Source organism: Dunckerocampus dactyliophorus, chromosome 20 (assembly GCF_027744805.1).
Source record: "Dunckerocampus dactyliophorus isolate RoL2022-P2 chromosome 20, RoL_Ddac_1.1, whole genome shotgun sequence".
NCBI lineage: Eukaryota > Metazoa > Chordata > Actinopteri > Syngnathiformes > Syngnathidae > Dunckerocampus > Dunckerocampus dactyliophorus.
Window position 1 is genome coordinate 4,337,357 of NC_072838.1, and position 18,767 is coordinate 4,356,123.

The 18,767-nt window shown below is 39.9% G+C and overlaps 1 protein-coding gene and 1 long non-coding RNA gene across 2 annotated transcripts; one reads left to right on the forward strand and one right to left on the reverse strand.

Annotated features, from left to right (window-relative positions):
* The first annotated feature begins 6,997 nt into the window (after nucleotides 1-6,997).
* On the forward strand, nucleotides 6,998-15,421 carry LOC129173645 (uncharacterized). The gene is made up of 4 exons (XR_008567261.1): nucleotides 6,998-13,595; nucleotides 15,039-15,059; nucleotides 15,137-15,200; nucleotides 15,299-15,421. It is a non-coding gene; the product is annotated as an uncharacterized LOC129173645 (long non-coding RNA).
* LOC129173644 (forkhead box protein H1-like) lies at nucleotides 12,645-17,709 on the reverse strand. Its single transcript, XM_054764704.1, has 4 exons — nucleotides 16,166-17,709; nucleotides 15,260-15,457; nucleotides 15,084-15,179; nucleotides 12,645-13,516 (listed from the first exon to the last, which is right to left on the reverse strand). Exons 2-4 carry the CDS (start codon nucleotides 15,392-15,394, stop codon nucleotides 12,923-12,925), a joined length of 825 nt encoding a protein of 274 aa, XP_054620679.1. The 5' UTR covers nucleotides 15,395-15,457; nucleotides 16,166-17,709; the 3' UTR covers nucleotides 12,645-12,922.
* Nucleotides 17,710-18,767: the final 1,058 nt, after the last annotated feature.

Below are 18,767 nucleotides of genomic sequence, written 5' to 3' on the forward strand. Positions count from 1 at the left end.
ACATGATACGTTTTTTAATTGAGATGTGAAGTTGTGGTGATTTATTTGCATTCCTGAACAGAAAAAACTAGTTTTGCATTTTTTGGTTATAATGTGTGAAAAATGAGTTTTTACTTTATTTGCTGAGCAAAAAAATATATCCCACCTCTCTCTCTCTCTTTCCCCCCCGACATTTGTTGAGTACCGCACTATTGTTTGAGTCGCCTTTAGTGCATACTTGTTTTTGTTGTCCATATTTTATTGCGGCATTCCCACAAAGTCTATTAAGTATCCAAAATATCAGATTAATAATAAATCCTTCATTCATATTAAGAGATATTTTTCACCGATTATTTAATTAAGACAAGAACCCCCAAAAATAGAAAAGAAATAGATTTCAGGGTGCCTGATTACATTTTCTCCATGCATACAATTTGTTGTTTATTCGCCGACCAACTGAAGTCCACGAATCATTCCTGAAAAGTTTGAAGACGATTTGCAGACAAGGAATGTGACGCAAACTATGACCCACTCAGCTCCCTTGGCTTCTTTTTAGATGAGATTAAAAGGCCTCGCTACTGATTTGACCTCCCTGACGGTGTCATGTGTCCCATGCAGTTGAAAATCAACTGGAGGCTGAAAGTGCAGCATGAGGCCCCCGTGGCTCTGGGCGTGATATTTGTATTAGCAGACGAGCCTCCGCGGTTCCATGGAATGCTGCCGGACAGCCGTGCTTGATGATTCCTTGACTGTCAGCATCAAAGCTTCCTCCCAACATGCCTCGTTCTTCCGTCCCGGCCCGTGTTCTCCCAGATTCCTCGTGCAAGTGTTTCATAAGTGTGCGCGTTTGCGATTCTACACTGATGCTTCTCGCTTTCACGCCTCCTCATGGAATTTTCCACACCTGCAGACTACTAACTGACTCTTGCACTCTGTGCGTGTGTGCGTGTGTGTGGCGGAGGCCACACAATAGCGGCACTGTGCTTTGTAATGTGAGGCCTCCAATAGGAACACAATGGTAGCATTGGAGGCAACAAACGCAAGAAGCATGCTAATTTCCACAGCAAGCAAACATTTAAAACAATTTTTTTACGCGTAATCTTGCAAAAAAAAACAGCGTGCATGTCAATGTGGGTCACAGTGAGTGTCTCAATAGTTGATAAACGTCGGCGGACTTTCACCTGCGAGATTACGCTTTTGTTTGTCTGAACGAGGCTCCGGAACGAGGCTAGGAGACCTCGGCTATCTTAAAATGCTCCGACTAACCCTAACGCCTGTAAATATGTTCCTACGTGCCTGTGTCGTATTTCATGCCTGTATGGTTTATGATTGAAGTGATGTAATGGTTTGACAAAAATGCCATAAAATGTCTATTTTGACACTTGAACACAAATTAAACACAACGCTCACTCACAGTGCGACCAAAAATAGCACAACAAGTGCACTACAATGAAATTGTGCCACACAGACTGTGTGGGCATCGAAGTAAACGCTTGCACACTAATAAACACGCAAAACAATACTTCTGTATACAAATTCATTACCCGCAAGGTATGCTGGGTGACGGGTTAAGTGTGCACGTGGGCTTACCGGCATCCCTTGCAGGTTCTAAATTATGATCAAATAGTTTTGTTTTGCATGTATATTAGTGTGTAAGAGCCCATTTGGATGGTCTATTTGTTACCCCACCCGCTTGTTGCTAGGCAGAATTCCTAGGGCTCAATCATAGCTGTCTACTCTGAGTCAGACGCACCCGTTACATACAAGAAGTAAGACAAGACACAAGCTAAGGAAGTTACTGCTCTAAAACAAGATACTACAAATATTATGAGGCAAATCTGCTGCTCTGTATTGACTGTAAAACAACGCAATAAAACATCATCTGGTGGGGCACTGCTAGCGTTTTTTGCAGTCGACCTTTAAACACAGCAGAGAGCTTCTGTCTTATAGGGGATCTTTGGCGAGTGTTTTTGCAGTAGGTACTCAAAAACAGCAGAGTGCTCCTGTCATATAGAGGATCTTTGATTGGTATTTTTGCAACTGGTACCTAAAAGCAGCAGTTTTCCCGCCAAATATGGGATCGTTGACGAGCGTTTTTGGAGTAGGTCATCAAAAACAACAGCGCTCCTGTCATATAGAGGATCTTTGACTAGCATTTTTGCAACAGGTACCTAAAAAAAGCAGTGCTCTTGTCATATGGAGGATCGTTGGCTAGCGTTTTTGCAGCAGGTCCTCAAAAACAGCAGAATACTCCTGTCATATAGAGGATCTTTGACTAGCATTTTTGCAACAGGTACCTAAAAAAAGCAGTGCTCTTGTCATATGGAGGATCGTTGGCTAGCGTTTTTGCAGCAGGTCCTCAAAAACAGCAGAATACTCCTGTCATATAGAGGATCTTTGACTAGCATTTTTGCAACAGGTACCTAAAAAAAGCAGTGCTCTTGTCATATGGAGGATCGTTGGCTAGCGTTTTTGCAGCAAGTCCTCAAAAACAGCAGAATACTCCTGTCATATAGAGGATCTTTGACTAGCATTTTTGCAGCAGGTACCTAAAAACAGCAGTCTTACCATTATATAGGGGATCTTTGACAAGCATTTTTGCAGTAGGTCCTCAAAAACAGCAGAACACTCAACAGGTGTCACAACAGGTACCGAAAAACAGCAGTGCTCCTGTCATATAATGGATCTTTGATGGGCATTTTTTGCAGTGAGTCCTCCAAAACAGCTGAGCACTCTTGTCATATAGAGGATCTTTAATATTTTTGCAACAGGTACCTAAAAATAGAAGTGCTTCTGTCAGATAGGGGGCCTTTGACTAGCGTTTTTGCAGTAGGTCCTCAAAAACTGCACGGCACTCCTGTGATATAGAGGATCTTTGACTAGCACATTTGCAGTTGATCAATGTAGGGGCGGCATGGCTTAGGGGGTAGAGTGGTCTTGCAACCTGAAGGTTGCTGGTTCGATCCTCCGTCCTCCAGTTGCTCCTGATGGCTATACAAGTGATCATGCTCCTCTCTACACATGTAGAAGACATTTGACTAGCATCAACTTGACTAGCTTCTTCGTCTACTAACTTGTGAACGGTACCATAATACTACCATAATAACTACTTTAGGTTGCCGTCAGCATTTCCACTGACACAAAATGACTGTAGCACTTTTTTTGCTGTCCTTCACACTGTACCATGACGAGCTAAAGTGTTAGCTTCAGGGTATCAAGTCCTACTGGAGCTTTAGCCAAACATGTTTCAGATGGCTTCATCGCCTTTCTCTGCTGAGGCTAAGGGGTTCAAGAGCGCTTCAATGCTAAGTTCACGGCAGCCGTGCGCCCTTCAAAGAGAGACCACACGTAGCGTTGAAGGTTCAAACATGTTGTTGCATTAATGACTTCAAGGTAGCGTCTCTTTCACTACAGTTAGTAGATGCCAGAATTGGAGCTTTACGAGTTTCAGAGGTTGACGCTATCTCGGCCTTTTGCTCATACGGCGATTACTAGCAACAATGTCCTCCATCGCCTGACCTGGATATTGATTGTCTTATTAAGTTGCGATAAGACTGCCCTCCTTTCTCTCCAGATAAAACTGTTACTGAGTGACTTGCAAGGCGGGCCCTGTGGGGCACATATATGACGCTCATCAACCAATGAGTGAAGGCTTACTAGCTGTTTGCGCTACTGGCCAAAGGTTAAGCTAATGGTGTGGTTTTATTTATGAGAATGATAGTATAGCGCTCTCCAGACGATAAATGTCTTTGGGATTGTCTGCAGAAGTCACATTGTGCACTCAGCTGACATCCTCAGCGCAGACTGCTGTGAAATGAGCGGCGGTCACGTCTTAAAGGACGTAGCTTCTTCCAAGAAAGACCAGAGGCTCATGACTGAGTGACATGTTACTCACACAGTCTCATTTAGCTAGCATTGCTCACACTGCATGCTGCATCAGCGCTATCACGGGAAGAATCTGCAAATAGAAGCTCATTAAAAGCTAAAAACGGGTTACCCTGGACTGGTTGACAGCCAATCGCAGGGCACAGACAGACAAACAACCATTCACTGTCACATTCATACCTATGGACAATTTAGAGTCTCCAATTCACATGGATGTTTTAGGAATGTGGGAGGAAAAAGGAGTACCCGGGGTAAACCCATGCAAGCACAGGGAGAACATGCAAACTCCACACAGAGATGCCCAACGGAGATTCTAACTCAGATCTTCCAGATCTCCTGACCAATCTAGGCCAAACCTATTCAACTGGTCATATGCAGCCAAAATCCGGCCCTAAAATGACGTCAGCCTCGCCTGCATGTTCAGTTCAGAGAGTTTTTGTGACAGCCTCCTAAAAACAGCAGAACACTTCTGTCACATAGAGGACAGCGATTTGACGCGCCTTTTTCAAACACCTCCCAATATGACAATTAAACAAAAGATGCACATTCCACTTAAGCAGCTGATGTTTAGTAAGCATAAAATACTCCCAGTCAAACACTTTCTAAGGCTCAACAAGAGACAGGACCAGCTTGTCTTCTTTATGTTCATTCAATTATGTTCATGTCTGGTGTTTGGGCTGGCCAATCCTGGAGCATCTTGACCTTTTTCGCTATCTGGAACTTTGATGTGGAGGCTGAAGTATGAGAAGGAACGCCATCCTGATTAAGAATTTGTCTTCTCTTGTTATGTGGAAGGTAATGGGCAGCATGTAGTTGTGATGCTTCCATCCACTCTGCAGATCTCTTGCTCACCCCATACTGGATGGAACCGCAAGCCATGATATTCCTCCACCAAACTTGACTGTTTCATGAATTTTGAGTTTAATGAAGTGCAGTTTAATGAATGATTCATCAGAAAAATCTACCTTCTGCCACTTTTCCACTGTCCATCCTTTCTGCAAGCTGTGGACCTCGGCAAAGGCAACACCATTGTTTAGTTCTCTCTAAATCCTTGTTGCCCATTACCTTCTAAATTACAAGAGACGGCAAATTCTTCATCAGGCTGGCACTCCTTCTCACACACACTGAAGCCAAAAAATCTTCATGAAGTCTGGGAGTCGTGCAAGACTGCTTTCTTTGCCGTTCCAGGTGATTTTATCAATTAGTTATTGGCGTTATTGCTGAGACGCATGGATGGAGTCCTCCGAGCTCATGGGAGTCATATCTAATATTAATTCTTCTTACCAAGGCACCCTGACTTCATGTTTTGATGTTTTTGTAGCATGTTTGTGTTTTCTTCAAAGGAAAATGTCATTTCTAACATACATTATTTTGGTATGCGACAATACTTTTTGACCTTTTTGTCCCAAAGGATGATAAAACTCAATGAATAATACAAGACTTTATTTTGCTATAATAAGCATCATCTAGAGGCTGTTGCCTTTCTTATAAGCTATTTCTGGTTCCAAATGAGCACCTAAAAGTGAAGTTATTTACTGTGCGTACGACCTGGATAAGCAACAAGACTTTTGCCAGGGACTGTAGTGTTACCTAAGCGGTTGATCCTGTCATTTTTTTCTTGATCACACCCCTAGTCGTGGGCCTCTTCCTGGATTTGTTCCAGGAGCGCTCCATGTCTCGTGACACACGGAAGGAAGACTGCGATAACATGGCCGACGCTGAAACATAATGTCATATCAATGTAAAAACAACACAGCTTATAAACAAACAGTCGGCTGTTCTCACAACAGTCCAGTGAGCGCTGGATGTTTTGGGATGGAGAAGCGAGACAAAACACTTTGTCACACATTCACTCACCAACGTGGAAACATTGGCATTGATTAACTCTGGCGAAACAAAGATGGTACCAGGCGCTAATGATTGAAGAAAATATAATCACACTTTCTCTTTATTAACTTTGTCATGTTAGTAAACAATTAACACACTCTCCTAAAAAAAGCTTGTTGTGTAAATGCTGTAAATCAAAGGTCGCTCATCCATATAACGCATATCATACAAAGCAACCATTCAAAGTGACAATAGCTCTCTTATGTCAGGAAATCACTGTTGAAACGTCTGTTTGTAATATTTTGATTAACACATTTAGTTACATGAGGATCAAAAGGGACATTTACCACCAAAATGTAACCTTTGAACTTTTCAACTAACTTTACCTTTGACGTAGGTTGTATTATTGTCCTATGCCACTTACCACTTACTTCAGTAAAAGGGCAAATTAAATTAAATTAAATTAAATTAAATTAAATTAAATTATCCATCCATTTTCTATGCCGCTTATCCTCACTCGTGTCGCGGGTATGCTAGAGCTTATCCCAGCTGACTTTGGCCGAGAGGCGGGGTACAGGGTGTGCACTGCCTCTCACCCAAAGTCAGCTGGGTAGGCTCCAGCGTACCCCGCTGCCCTAGTGAGGAATGCGTTATAGAAAAATTTATAAATATTTTATTTCATTTTATTTTTGTTTCATCTTATCTTATACAAAATTCTATATTCTGTTGCAATTCATTTTTGTTTTTGATTGATTGGCCAATTATGGAAAATAAACGTAATTCACCATATTTACAAAATATTCAGTTCATTTATATACTTGTCTTTATAATATTTATTTATTCACTTGGGAATTATACATGTATTTCTTTTTATTATTTGAATCTTCTCATTCAATTTGGTGGAAACTAAGTGCTCATATACAAAAAATACATATAGTAAATAAACAATACAGCACAATTACATACAATGAAACATCTCCTTGGAGGCATTAAAAAAGCTGATGAAATGCACCTTCTCGTGTTTATGACATGTTTTGCGCAGGATGGTGACAAATAGTTGACACAGCAGGGTGTTGGCTCGCCTCAGCAGGCTTAGTAGGCGTGGCTTTCTCAGTGGGCGTGGCACGGACGAGGCAGACGTGAGCGACGTGACAAGGCGCGCATGTCGCCTTGTGCGTCTACCGGAAGTCAGCATGGCCACTCATCAGGTTTGTTGCTAAGACTGCGTTATGCTGTATACATAATATTGTTCAATATGCACTTGTATGTAATAATTTGTTATTGTTTGTATAGGTAAGAAAGAAAACAAAGGTTGTTGCTGGCAAAAGTTACGGCAGCGCCGCCGTGTGGTGCTTACGAGGTTTGCAGCATGACTTTTGTTACCTTTAACACTGGTTGTCTGCTATGAACGATGTTCAAAATGTTAGAAACATCGAATTCATTGCACTACAATCTAAAACAACAATCATAAACACATTATTCAAATACTACTCTTTATGACAGCTACCATTGTAAATACTGATTTTTCATGTTGGATCTCTCAATCGATGAACAGGCGAACGTAATATTGTGGCCACATGAAGGGCTAGAAAGCCACGCTCCTCACATATTGTCCCAAATGTTCAGCGACTCCAGAACTAGAAAAAGTACACAAATAAATTATCACTAAATGTTAAACTGGATAAAAATGCATAACAATACTGTGCAGAGTGACACAAAGGATCTTTGTTGGGAGGTCACACTCTACATCACATGTACTTAATGTAAACAAGCAGCACAAATTGGGACTACCATGAAACGCACACAAATGTTCAAAAATTCATTTTGTCCCCAACGTGATCGTCCGTGTGACTTGTGGGATGTTTTCTCATTTTCACAAAGTACTGGAGGCTTTAACTGTAACTAATAAACACCAGTAACGTCTGATATGTGGGTCATATGCAGAGGAGACGGCATGGGGGCACTGCGTGGGATTAGGGCTTGAGCCAGTTTGTGCGATCAGTAGACACAGGAGTTAATCCAACACACAGATAGACGTGTAAACAAAAACACAGACATTCAGTGTTACCTCACTGGAGGTCGTGTTTGTTGATTTGTGTGGTGACGGATTAGATTACCGTAAAAGCTCCAATTAACGCTTCAATTCCTTTAACTGCAGTCTCCAAAAGTAAATAACCACCCGGGTCTCTGATTAGCGCCACTTTACGAAAACACTGGCATTATTTTTTACAGATATTTTTTTATTGACTCGAGACTGCAAGATGGCAGGAGCTTGATGTAAAGTACCATGGGTGGTCAGCATCCAGCGGCTTTGTCTAGCTCTGCATGTGCTTTAAATTGTGGCCACTTAGCTGTTAGTGTGGCAGTCGTCTGTGTTACACTTGTTCACGCAGTTTCATTAATCAGTTGACTCATTTATGTCTTGTTTCTTTAAACTAGATTGAAATTCTCCTTAAGTTACAAGGTCAGATAAGTTTCAAGTCATTTTGGAGGTCATTCAATGGTGCAGCAAACTGGATGCTGTCTTACCTAACCCTGTTCTGACTCCAGGAACCAGCATTAGTATGTTTTTCTGAGAATATACTTTTGTTGGTGTTTATGCATGTAAGAGCAGAGGGAACATGGAAGGAGTCCAAGAATGCATGTTAGAAATCAAAGACAACCTACGAACATGCAGAAACTCAGACACTCAGTCACAGCATCCAACGTACAACGGTGAGACGTTTTTTTATGATTGTCAGATGCATCCATTAAAAGGAGATCACCGTAATCCAGCAGCAGAAATTAAACATTTCCTTGCATGAAAAGAGAAACAGGATATGTTTACGTACAGGATGCTCAAAGTGTAACCCGCCTGTTTTAGCCAGCCTGGGGCTGGGCTCAAACGCAGGACCTTCAGAATGGTAGTCAAGAGTGCTGACCGCTGGGCCAAAAACACAGACTGTCAACCCAGCGCTCAGTACGGCTTTTAAGGCTGAGGGAGTGAGGTTTTACTCACGTAGACTTGTGCAGCCACACTGGCTGGCATCTGTTACGAAAGGAGAAAGGCTCGCAAGCTGCTCGAAGGACAAATTTTCATCAATAACAATGCCTTGCAAGTACTTGTTAGATGAGACCGTTTCTGAGCTGAGATGGTAGCTGTTTTCCATTTCAGAAGACCTTTACTGGATTTGTCTGCACAAGCCTTAGCTGTTGTCAAAGCGACTGAACAGCAGCAAACGCAGACTGTAAGAAATCAAAGGCTTGCAACAATAGATGCTCTTTTCGGCACTGGCACCTTATCGCGGTGGAGGAGTTTGAGTGTCCCAATGATCCAATGAGCCAGGTTGTCGGGTGGCTTTTATGCCCCTGGTAGGGCCACCCAAGGCAAACAGGTCCTAGGGGAGTGACCAGACAGAGAGTAGCTCAAAAGACCCCAATGGTGAGTGACAACTTTGGATATACCTGGACGCGGGTCAACGGGGACTCCCTCTGGGGGCGGGGCTTGATGGAGAGCACCTCGTGCCCGGGGCTGCACCCATGGGGCCAGATTAGGCACAGCCTGAGGAAGCAACATGGGTTCCCCCTCCAAGGGGCTCAGGTGCAGTGTGAGATGAAAAGTAGGGATCTTGTTGGTCTGATACCTCGGTTGGGTCTTGTGAGTGAGGGTCAGATGACTTGTGAGATCGACAGGCAGATTACGCAGACTGGCGTACAGGGACCTGAGCCGACAGGCAAAGCTTTCGCTGTACCGGTCGATTTACATTCCTACCCTCATCTATGGTCTTTGGGTAGTGACTGAAAGCACACGATCAAAATTAGTTTCCTCCATAGGATAGCTGCTCGCTCCCTTAAAGATAAGGTGATAAGCACTGTCATTCGTGAGGAGCTCAGGGTAGTGTTTCTACATTGGGGAGGTGTTCAGGGCAGTAGGAGGCCTCTGGGAAGACCCAGGACATGTTGGGGAGACTCGGGAGGAGCTGGACGAAATGACCAGGGAGAGGGAAGTCTGGGCTTCTCTGCTTAGGCTGCTGCTCCCATGACTTGACCGTGGATAGGCGGAAGAAAATGAATGGATGGACGGTAGGAAGGAACTATAGATGACTGTGTCTATCATGCGCATAAAATTGAAGAAAGGCCCAGAACAGAACCCTGGGATACTCCTTTGGTTAGTCGTCTAAAACTCAGCCAGTCAACCAAAGTAGTTAAGTTGGCTACACTGATCCCTGCTGCTACATCTTCTTATTCCCTGGCAGACCAGGTGCTTATGAGGTGTGTTAAGAAGCAGAAAAGAGTTACGATGCCATGTACTGTATGTAGTTGGAATGGCAGGCTACGTTCACAGACAGCCCCGTTATAATGTGTTTATGAGTGATGTTATATTATACACTGATGATATACCACTGCCGCATGGTGGTCTAGTGGTTAGCAAGTTGGCCACATAGTCAGGAGATCAGGAAGATCTGGGTTTGAATCTCCATTGGGCATTTCTGTGTGGAGTTTGCATGTTCTCCCCATACGTGCGTGGGTTTTCTCCGGGTACTCCGGTTTCCACCCACATTCCAAAAAAAAAAAACATGCATGTTAGGTTAATTGGCGACTCTAAATTGTCCATAGATATATGTGCCCTGCGATTGGCTGGCGACCAGTCCAGGGTGTACCCCGCCTCTCACCTGAAGTCAGCTGGGATAGGCTCCAGCATACCGGTGACCCTAATGAGGATAAGCGGCATAGAAGATGAATGTTTACCACATTTTAGTCATAATATTATTAGTATGACGCCTTTTGTTACTTCTAGGCAGCTTTAGTTGATTAATCCCATAAAAGAAATTAAGGATAATCTCATCAACACTACAATATTCTGTGTGTCAAACTGAACTGCTAAGATTACTATGAAGATTTGGATTCTTTCCAGTTAAGTCCAGAGGGTGGATGCAGATCAATTAAGGAGAAGAAATCGAAAAAAAAAGTATTTTTAAATCCTTCCTATAATCTGTCAGATAAAAATATGGCAGGTCGACTCTCAATCTGGGTCGTCCAGCAGCAGCGGCGGCCGTAATCCGTCCTCACACACACACACACACACACACGGGCCTGATGCCAAGTTGTGTCGTCCATTAGAAAACCTCCCTCAGGTTGCCTTGACGACAGGACTCGCACGCTCCTGCGCCTTATCAGAGGGGTGAAAAAGGCGCCGTGACCCCTCGATGAGTTTGTTCAAGTACAAGAATGCAAGCTGACGTCAGGCCAAGGCCAGAGGAAAGGAGTCATCGTGTATGTTTTTTAATAAACGACATGCAAAGAGCCGGTTTGTGCTTGTTCAAAAACACCGAGGACAAGATGTTATCGCTTGGAATGCATTAAACACACACAAGCGCAGACTTGGACGGTGTGTATTGTGGTGTTGCGTGTCGGTTTTGGGGATTTTTTAACCTGTTACTCGTTGGCCATGCGTAGAGACAGATTGGGACTCTGCATTGAGAAACAAAGCTGCGAGCGTCATCCACCACGTTTATAGCATCTTTCCATGCCAATATCTTTACTTTTGCAGCATTTGGTCCTTTTGTCTACATGACAACAGCTTTTACGCCACCAAAAACTGATATTTTGCTAAATTTGTGACATATTTCGCCTGCACCATTATCGCCCGATGTAATTTTGTTTGTTTTTCTGCGTATTATTTTATTAACTTAGTCTCGAAGTGTGATATGTGGAGTTTACTATCCATCTACAAGTTACTGTGCCTTTTTCCCCCCAAAGTGACTTTCTTCAGGCTTCTGATTGGTTGAAAATGCCCGCCAGGAAGTTGTAGTGACACCTGCATAAAAATGGTCACCACTGCAAAGTTGTGAGCATCACCGAGTTTATACTAAAATCTTCACTCTCTGCATTTTGTCCTTTAAAAGTCATGTTGAGCTACTCCGCCGGTGCTATATATACTTTATGTGCATATACTGTATATGTTTCTTTAACTTAATGCTGTAGTTAAAAGTCTAATATTCAGGAACAAGTCAGGATTAGGGTGTTGTAGCTGCTTGTGGCGCCGCTTGTTGCTTTGCCATGCACTTTATAGCCCATTTTAATCATACATTTTATCAAATCAAATTAGTAATGCAAGCTAAAATGAAAATATTTTTAAAAAATGAAAAAGACATCAATCACATTCTTATTAGATTATATATTTTTTGTATTTTTAAAGTAGGTTTGAAAAAGTAGATTTAATATTACTATATTTATACATTTAATATTTAAAATGTAAAATATTTAAATTTGTAATACTTAAAAAATATTTGATTAAATATTTCCTGACTATCACACGCAAAAAAGCAAAAACATTTTTGATACACGAGGAAAATAACGTAGTTTTTGTGAATGAAATACCGCTTGTTCATATGAAAATGTATTTATGTATTAAATAGCTATATATTTGATCAAATTTCATATCATAAGTTTATATTTTTATTATATTAATTCTGTAATTACCTTTTGTGTCAGGAGAAAGGTAATGCGAGTGATGGGGCAGGATATGCTAAACCTTTGCTTCTTCCTGCTCCTTTTTGGGCACATTACTTGTGACTTTTGCTTCTAGTACCTCTATATTGTTTATCATATTATACAGTAAATTTAAATGATCTTGCTTGAGGCTATTTATAATGTGTTCAAGAATTGAAATGAACTATAAAGTTTGTGAGTTACAGCTAATTTGAAGAGGTCCTTTTAGGCAGTCAAATTGTGGAATATTTATTTTTTTGCGTAGCTCTGGTCTTAGCCATGTGAGACGCTAGCTTTAGTTGACTTGGTTTTAAAAAGAAGAGGAAAAAAAGGTCAGATTGGGTTAATGTTCCTCCAGACGCTGATGTGATCAACACGTCTGCGATTAAACCAAGTTAATAATTAACATCCTGTACTTGGTGTACTACGTGTGAATGAGGGGTAAAAGACAAAAAGCACACGTTAAAGAAAGTTAAAGCAGTTTCATTTGGAATATGAAGGCAGGCAGAAGACTGCAGTAATAAAAATATATATCATCAAACTGCCACGACACAATGAAAGGGCGTTCGTTAACCTGCAAGAATAAATAAAAAGAACGCAGGCCCGCTTCTGGGGGCCCGTTTTAGTCCTGAGCCTTCAACAAAAATCATTTTTGACGCACTGAGACACATTCATGAGGTCCTGCGTGGATTCTTTGTCCCACAACATGAAACATATAAAAGTTTGCATTTTAAAAAAAAAAAGAAAGAAAGAGAAAAGGTCACAAGCGAAAGCGGTGAGCATCGTGGGTGAAGGCAATGTAAGGGGTGTAACTGCTGTTGAGGTAAGCCCCGCCCCCCAGTCTGGAGTACACAGGGAAGGCGGGCTCCATATGCATCCTCTTGCTGAACTTGGCGCCTCTATCCACGTGGTGTGTGCTGCCCCCTGCTGGACACGTGGAGGGACTTGCGGTGGAAAAGTGCATGCAGAGGTGCTCCTCAGGGTCCCAGATGGGGCGCCTCTTCTGGGGCAGCAACGCTGAGTGATGCTGATGCTGATGCTGCTCGGCTAGGATGGGCATGCTGCACCGCGATGGGTCTCTAGAGGCGGGGCTGTCCCGTTTCAGGAGGGACTCTATGGAGAATGGACCGCTGAACTTGACCTCGCATCGGATCTGAACCGAGTCACAGGAGCTCGCCTCGGGGGAGGTGGGGAGGACACCCGCGTTCTCGGCGTCCTCCCCTCTGGAGGTCAATTCGGGGAAGAAGTCCAGCACGTCCTTGAAGTGACGGCGCACCATTTTACTGGTGAGCTGACTCAGGTCCAGTTTCCAGAAGTTTCTCTTGCTGCCCACAGAGTTGCGAAACAGCGGAATCTTGGCGGTGAGAGGGGGAGAAGACATTTGTGTGGGTCAAAAGGACAAACTTGGGGGTTCTCAACAGCCAGAGCAAAAGGTAGTACAAAATGCAACACCCAACATGCCCACTAGGTGGTGCCACTAATTGTATCCCTTCTGAAGATGTCTGGCCATCAGTGGTCTTATTGGCTCTTTTACACATTCTGTTATGTTACTGCAAAGGTGTCCAAAGTGCGGCCTGGATACATTTGTGTCCCACTGCTGTTTTTTTTTGTTGGTTTGTTTTTTTTCTGGCTCGCAGCACGTTCTAAAAATCATTTAACAAGAAAACAAAAAAAAACCCAGCAAAAATTGTAAAATCAGCAGTAATTTTACAAAAATAAAGTCTGAATATTAAGAAAAAAGTTGCAATCTAACAAAATAATTGTAATTTTATGAAAACATTTTAGTAGCATCAATAAATACGAAAAAAAAACACATTTTTTGAAAGTTGTATGAGAAACAAAACATTGAATAAAGTTGTAATTTTTTGAAAATTTTGGGTTCCTGAAAAAGTTGTTTAGGAAATAAAGTCAAAATATTAAGGGAATAAATAATTACGAGAAGAAAATTTACAAGAAGAAAGTTGAAACAGCAGAAAATGGAAAAAAAACGGCTGTCATTTTACATGACTAGTCAAAATATTCTAACGACAAATTGTTCTAATTTTTACGAGAATAATTTAATAATGATTACAAATATTTTAGTAGCATAAAATATATTTTAAAAGTTGTATTTTGAGAAACAAAATAAAGTGTTAATTTTAGGAAAATGAAATTGGGCAAAAGTATATTGGAATAAATCATAATATGAAAAGAACATTTACAAAGATTGCTTAAGAAGAAAGTTGAAATATTTAGAAATTTTAAAAAACCCCAGCAAAAATGGAAAAATCTGCAGTAATTTTACAAGAATGATGTCAAAATATTAACAAAAAAGTAATCAAATTTTACATAACCAACATTTTGAAATAACGTCATTTTAGTAGCATAAAAGTTAAAACAAGACCTTTTCCTTTAAAAAAAAAACAAAAAACCCCCCAAAAAAAACCCTCATGATATTATGAGAACCAAAACAAAAAATAAAGTTATAATTTGGGGAAAATTAGGTTCCTGAAAAGTTATGTTTTGAGAATAAAGTCAAAATAGTTTGGGAATAAAATAATTACAAGAAGAAAATGCAAAGACCGAAAAAAAAAGGTAAAAAAAAAAGTCATAAGAAACAAACAAAAACAAAAAAACTCAATTTTTGTAAAATTAGGTTGGGCAAAATTTATAATATGAGAATTAAAAAATGGGAATCATAACATTTAGGAAGATTATTTAAGAAGAAAGTTGAACAATATTTTTTGAGAATTTAAAAAAAAACAGCAAAAATGTGGGGGGGAAAAAGAGCAAAGTTCATACTTATAATTCACTTTTTCACCTACTACCGTGTATCACAAAACTGAGTTGCAGTTTTTTCCTTTCATTTTTCACCACGTGGCCCTTGGTGGAAAAAGTGTGGACACCCCTGTATTAATGTAAGAAGAAGTACATCCACTCACCTTGACAAAACATTTGCTGGTGGACAAACACACTCTGATGTTGTTCTTGATAGACTTCCTGTCTTCTCGGATCAGCGGTCCCAGCCTGTCCATCAACTACAAGACAAACATGAAGATGTAAGATACATTTTTTGTCTGGAAAATACATATTTTAAGAGATGAAGTGTATCTTTTACCTGTGCAAAGGTGAGCATTTTGTCCGGCGCATCCTGCAGGACGACGGCGATCCTGGCCAAGTAGGTGGTGCTCCTCCTGAACACGTCGCCAGCCGGAGGCAGCAGAGCTCTGACCTTGTCGTTGGTGGTCTGCATGCTGCTAGATGGAAGATCAGGAGTGATGCAGACCCCGAGGAGGTAGGCTGAGCTTTATAAGACCTGCTGGCACAAAAGCAGGGGGTTAATGGGCAGCCTTTGATACTCAAATGGGTCGTTTAGCAAAGGTGGAGCTCGTCAGCAGGTCCACGCCAACGCTTGGACCACTTCAGGACTTCAACTTTTACAACTAAAACCAGACGTTGTCCAAAATGCAAATGAATAAGATCCAGTACAAGAGTTGCATTTTTAAAAAATGCCATTTTAAGATTACGAGGTATTAATTTAACAATAACTTATGTTGCTAATGCAACCCAAATATTAGAAACAGCTCTCACTATGATGCAGCTCAACACAAACACTGGCATCATAAAAATTGACAAATAAATACATCTGACAGTGTTCATACATCAAAAGTGAACATTACTGTCTTTTAAAATGGCATTTTTTAAACAGAACCCTTATATTGGAACACTTGTATTGGCTCTATTGTGTTGTATTATCTGTTTGATAAGACCCTTGGAAAGGCTCTCATTAGAATGTGCACACCAGCAACACTACGTCTACATTTTAACACACACTCACCAGTGAAAGACGACTTATCCACAAATATAAGATCAGGTTTGTGAGTCGATTCATGCATGGAACACACTCAGCTGATTGCTAAACAACCTCCAGGTGTGTGCGTTTCAATCGACCTGTCACAGCCTGAAGCGTCCATGTTGTAGTTTTATGGTATGGGCCAACTACACGTTGGCAAGAAGAGCTCACATTCCAACCAGCCATCTCAGCGCATCACAAGTATTTGCACGTCAAAGCTGATGCTCGTCCGCATTTACATCGCCGATCCACATTCATGTGCAGCCCGGCTTTGTGCACCGTGCAAGAAAACACAGGAAAAGCACAACACAAAGTTCAGTTGTCAAGCAAAACAAAGTCATTTCATTCGCAGCTTAAGATGAATGTGAGAGACTGCAGGCTTTACTTTGATTAACCAATGCTGAATATAATTATTATTGGGTTATTTATGCTGTATTTGATGTACTGATAATATATTATCATTCAGAATATTACACATACATGCAGATTTGGGTTTGTAGGAACAAGGTATTGTTATTTGTGTTTCAAAATAATCATTTTATATGTAATAAAAATGTGGTATTAGGTGTTACAAAAAACATATAGCTTAGTTTTGCACAATAAAATATGTTGTTTTGAAATATTCCAGCAAACTAAAAAAATAGCCATGATATATTGTTTCATTTTTGTTGAAATGATTTTATTTGAGATGTAATTATAATGTGGGGTGTAACGATTCATTCATGACGATTCGATTCATATCACGAGACATTCAAAGACGATATTGGTTCATTTAGAACGATACATTCCAAATCGATTCAGTAATTTTAAAGCTATTCAGTAACTTTTGAGCCAAAAATTCTGTGAAATAAATACCTGGATACAGGACAGTGCAGGTGAGGTTTCCTAGATTGCCGTTGTTTTTCGTAAGGGAATCAGGTATAAATGAATTATGGATATAAAGAAAAAAGTAAACAACAATTAAAGGCAAATGCATTCATGTTTTATTTGAATGAAGTGCAACCAACCTCTTCTCAGGTTAAATGAGCAGTGGCTGCACCTGCTACTTCTCTCATTTTAACAAACAAACAGCATTGTGCCGATATTTAACAAAAGATCAAGTGTAACTAACTACTCTTCAATGTTTCTACAGTTTTTTTTTTCAAAATTATCAACCGATCAACACGATCTGTTTCCACACACTTCATTATTTATCGCTCGCCAGCTTGTCCTCTGCCATCTGCCATGCTACCTTTTGTTGTCTGCTGGCACGTGGCGATGACGTCAGACAGGCAGACTGAATCGAGTAACGTTTAACGTCTTAGTCATTAAAAGTGCTAAAAAAACCCCCCACACATCCATACAAAGCCTGCCGTGCTCAAATCCAATGATTTATTTCCCAGTATCGATGCGATCGATTGATTACCTTTTAAACGATGTAAGAACGATATACGTCATCCGGAATGGCAACTTCCCGAACACAGATCGATGTAGTTAGATCAAAGGAAAATAAATCGATACATCGATGTAGCAGATGAATCGTTACACCCCGAAATTATAATATAGTATTAAACATTTGCATATTAAGATAAGAATGTAAAGAGACCGGATTTACTTTGACCAATACTGACAAATAATTCATTAATGTAATTCATGATTTTTTAAGTAATTCCTTATTTTAATTAAAACAAAACAAAAATTATTATATTTGTTTATGCTAGATTTTATGTACTGATAATATATTATACAGAATATGAAATGTAAATACAAAATTGTCAATTGTAGGAACTAGATGTTATTGCAGCATTTGTATTTTTAAATACTATATTGTATAAATATATATTATATAGATTGTACAGAAATATGTTTAAAATTAATATACAAATAATATAGCCTAGTTTTGCAGTATAAAATGTGTTTTAAGGTTTTTTTTATATTTCAGCAAGCTAAAAAATAGCAATTATGGATCTTATTTTCCATTTATTGTATTTTTTAAACATTATTTTTATTTGAAAATATAATAATATGTTATTCATTTTTAAATATATAATGGTAATTCAGTATTAGGTTTTACAGAAATATTATTATTATACAACGTTTTTTTTTCCATGTATTTATTTTTATGAGGTACGATGAGGTAATTATAACAACATAAATTATTAATTCTATTTTAAAATAACATTTTTATGTGTAATAATAACTTGGTATTAGGTTTTATTTTTTTATTAAGATAAAAACAATATTATAAAATACAGCCTTAGTTTTGCGGTATAAAATGTTTTTTTTATATTTAAACTAAAAAAATAACCATTGGCTCAGAGGGAGGGGAATAAATATATATTTATCTATCCATTGTAATTGTACCATGTACCATGTAATTATAATATGGTATGATATATGTGGAAAAAGGACACTAGTTGCTCTTAATGGGTTTTTATGGTGTTAGTAAAATAAAGCAAAACACCAATATCATTGCTATTCCATTACTATGGATATGAGAATGAAGGATAAAAATATTGATTATTTTGATGTAGCTAATTTGTGCTTATTGTAACTATTTAGGGACAGTTTTATTAAGAAGTGTGTGTTAGATGCACTCTGTATTGCATTTATACATATATACTGTACAGTATATTTAAGTACAAGATGATGATGTCTGTGTCCTGCATGCAGTTGAATGTGTGTGTTAGTATAATGCTCTTTCTAGTTGGCTGAACACGGCCTGGCTGGCAGCTCAGACGAGGTGCAAATGGCTGGAAAGCAACTGGAGGCTTTTCTTTCTTTACAGTCTCTT

What these genes read in the sequence shown, in the direction of transcription:
- LOC129173644 (XM_054764704.1), bottom strand. Translation starts at nt 15,394, where the DNA reads ATGCAGACCACCAACGACAAGGTCAGAGCTCTGCTGCCTCCGGCTGGC. An exon ending in AAATGCTCACCTTTGCACAG is followed by an intron (nt 15,180 to 15,259) that starts GTAAAAGATACA and finishes TTTGTCTTGTAG; the next exon opens with TTGATGGACAGGCTGGGACC. An exon ending in CCAGCAAATGTTTTGTCAAG is followed by an intron (nt 13,517 to 15,083) that starts GTGAGTGGATGT and finishes CTCACCGCCAAG; the next exon opens with ATTCCGCTGTTTCGCAACTC.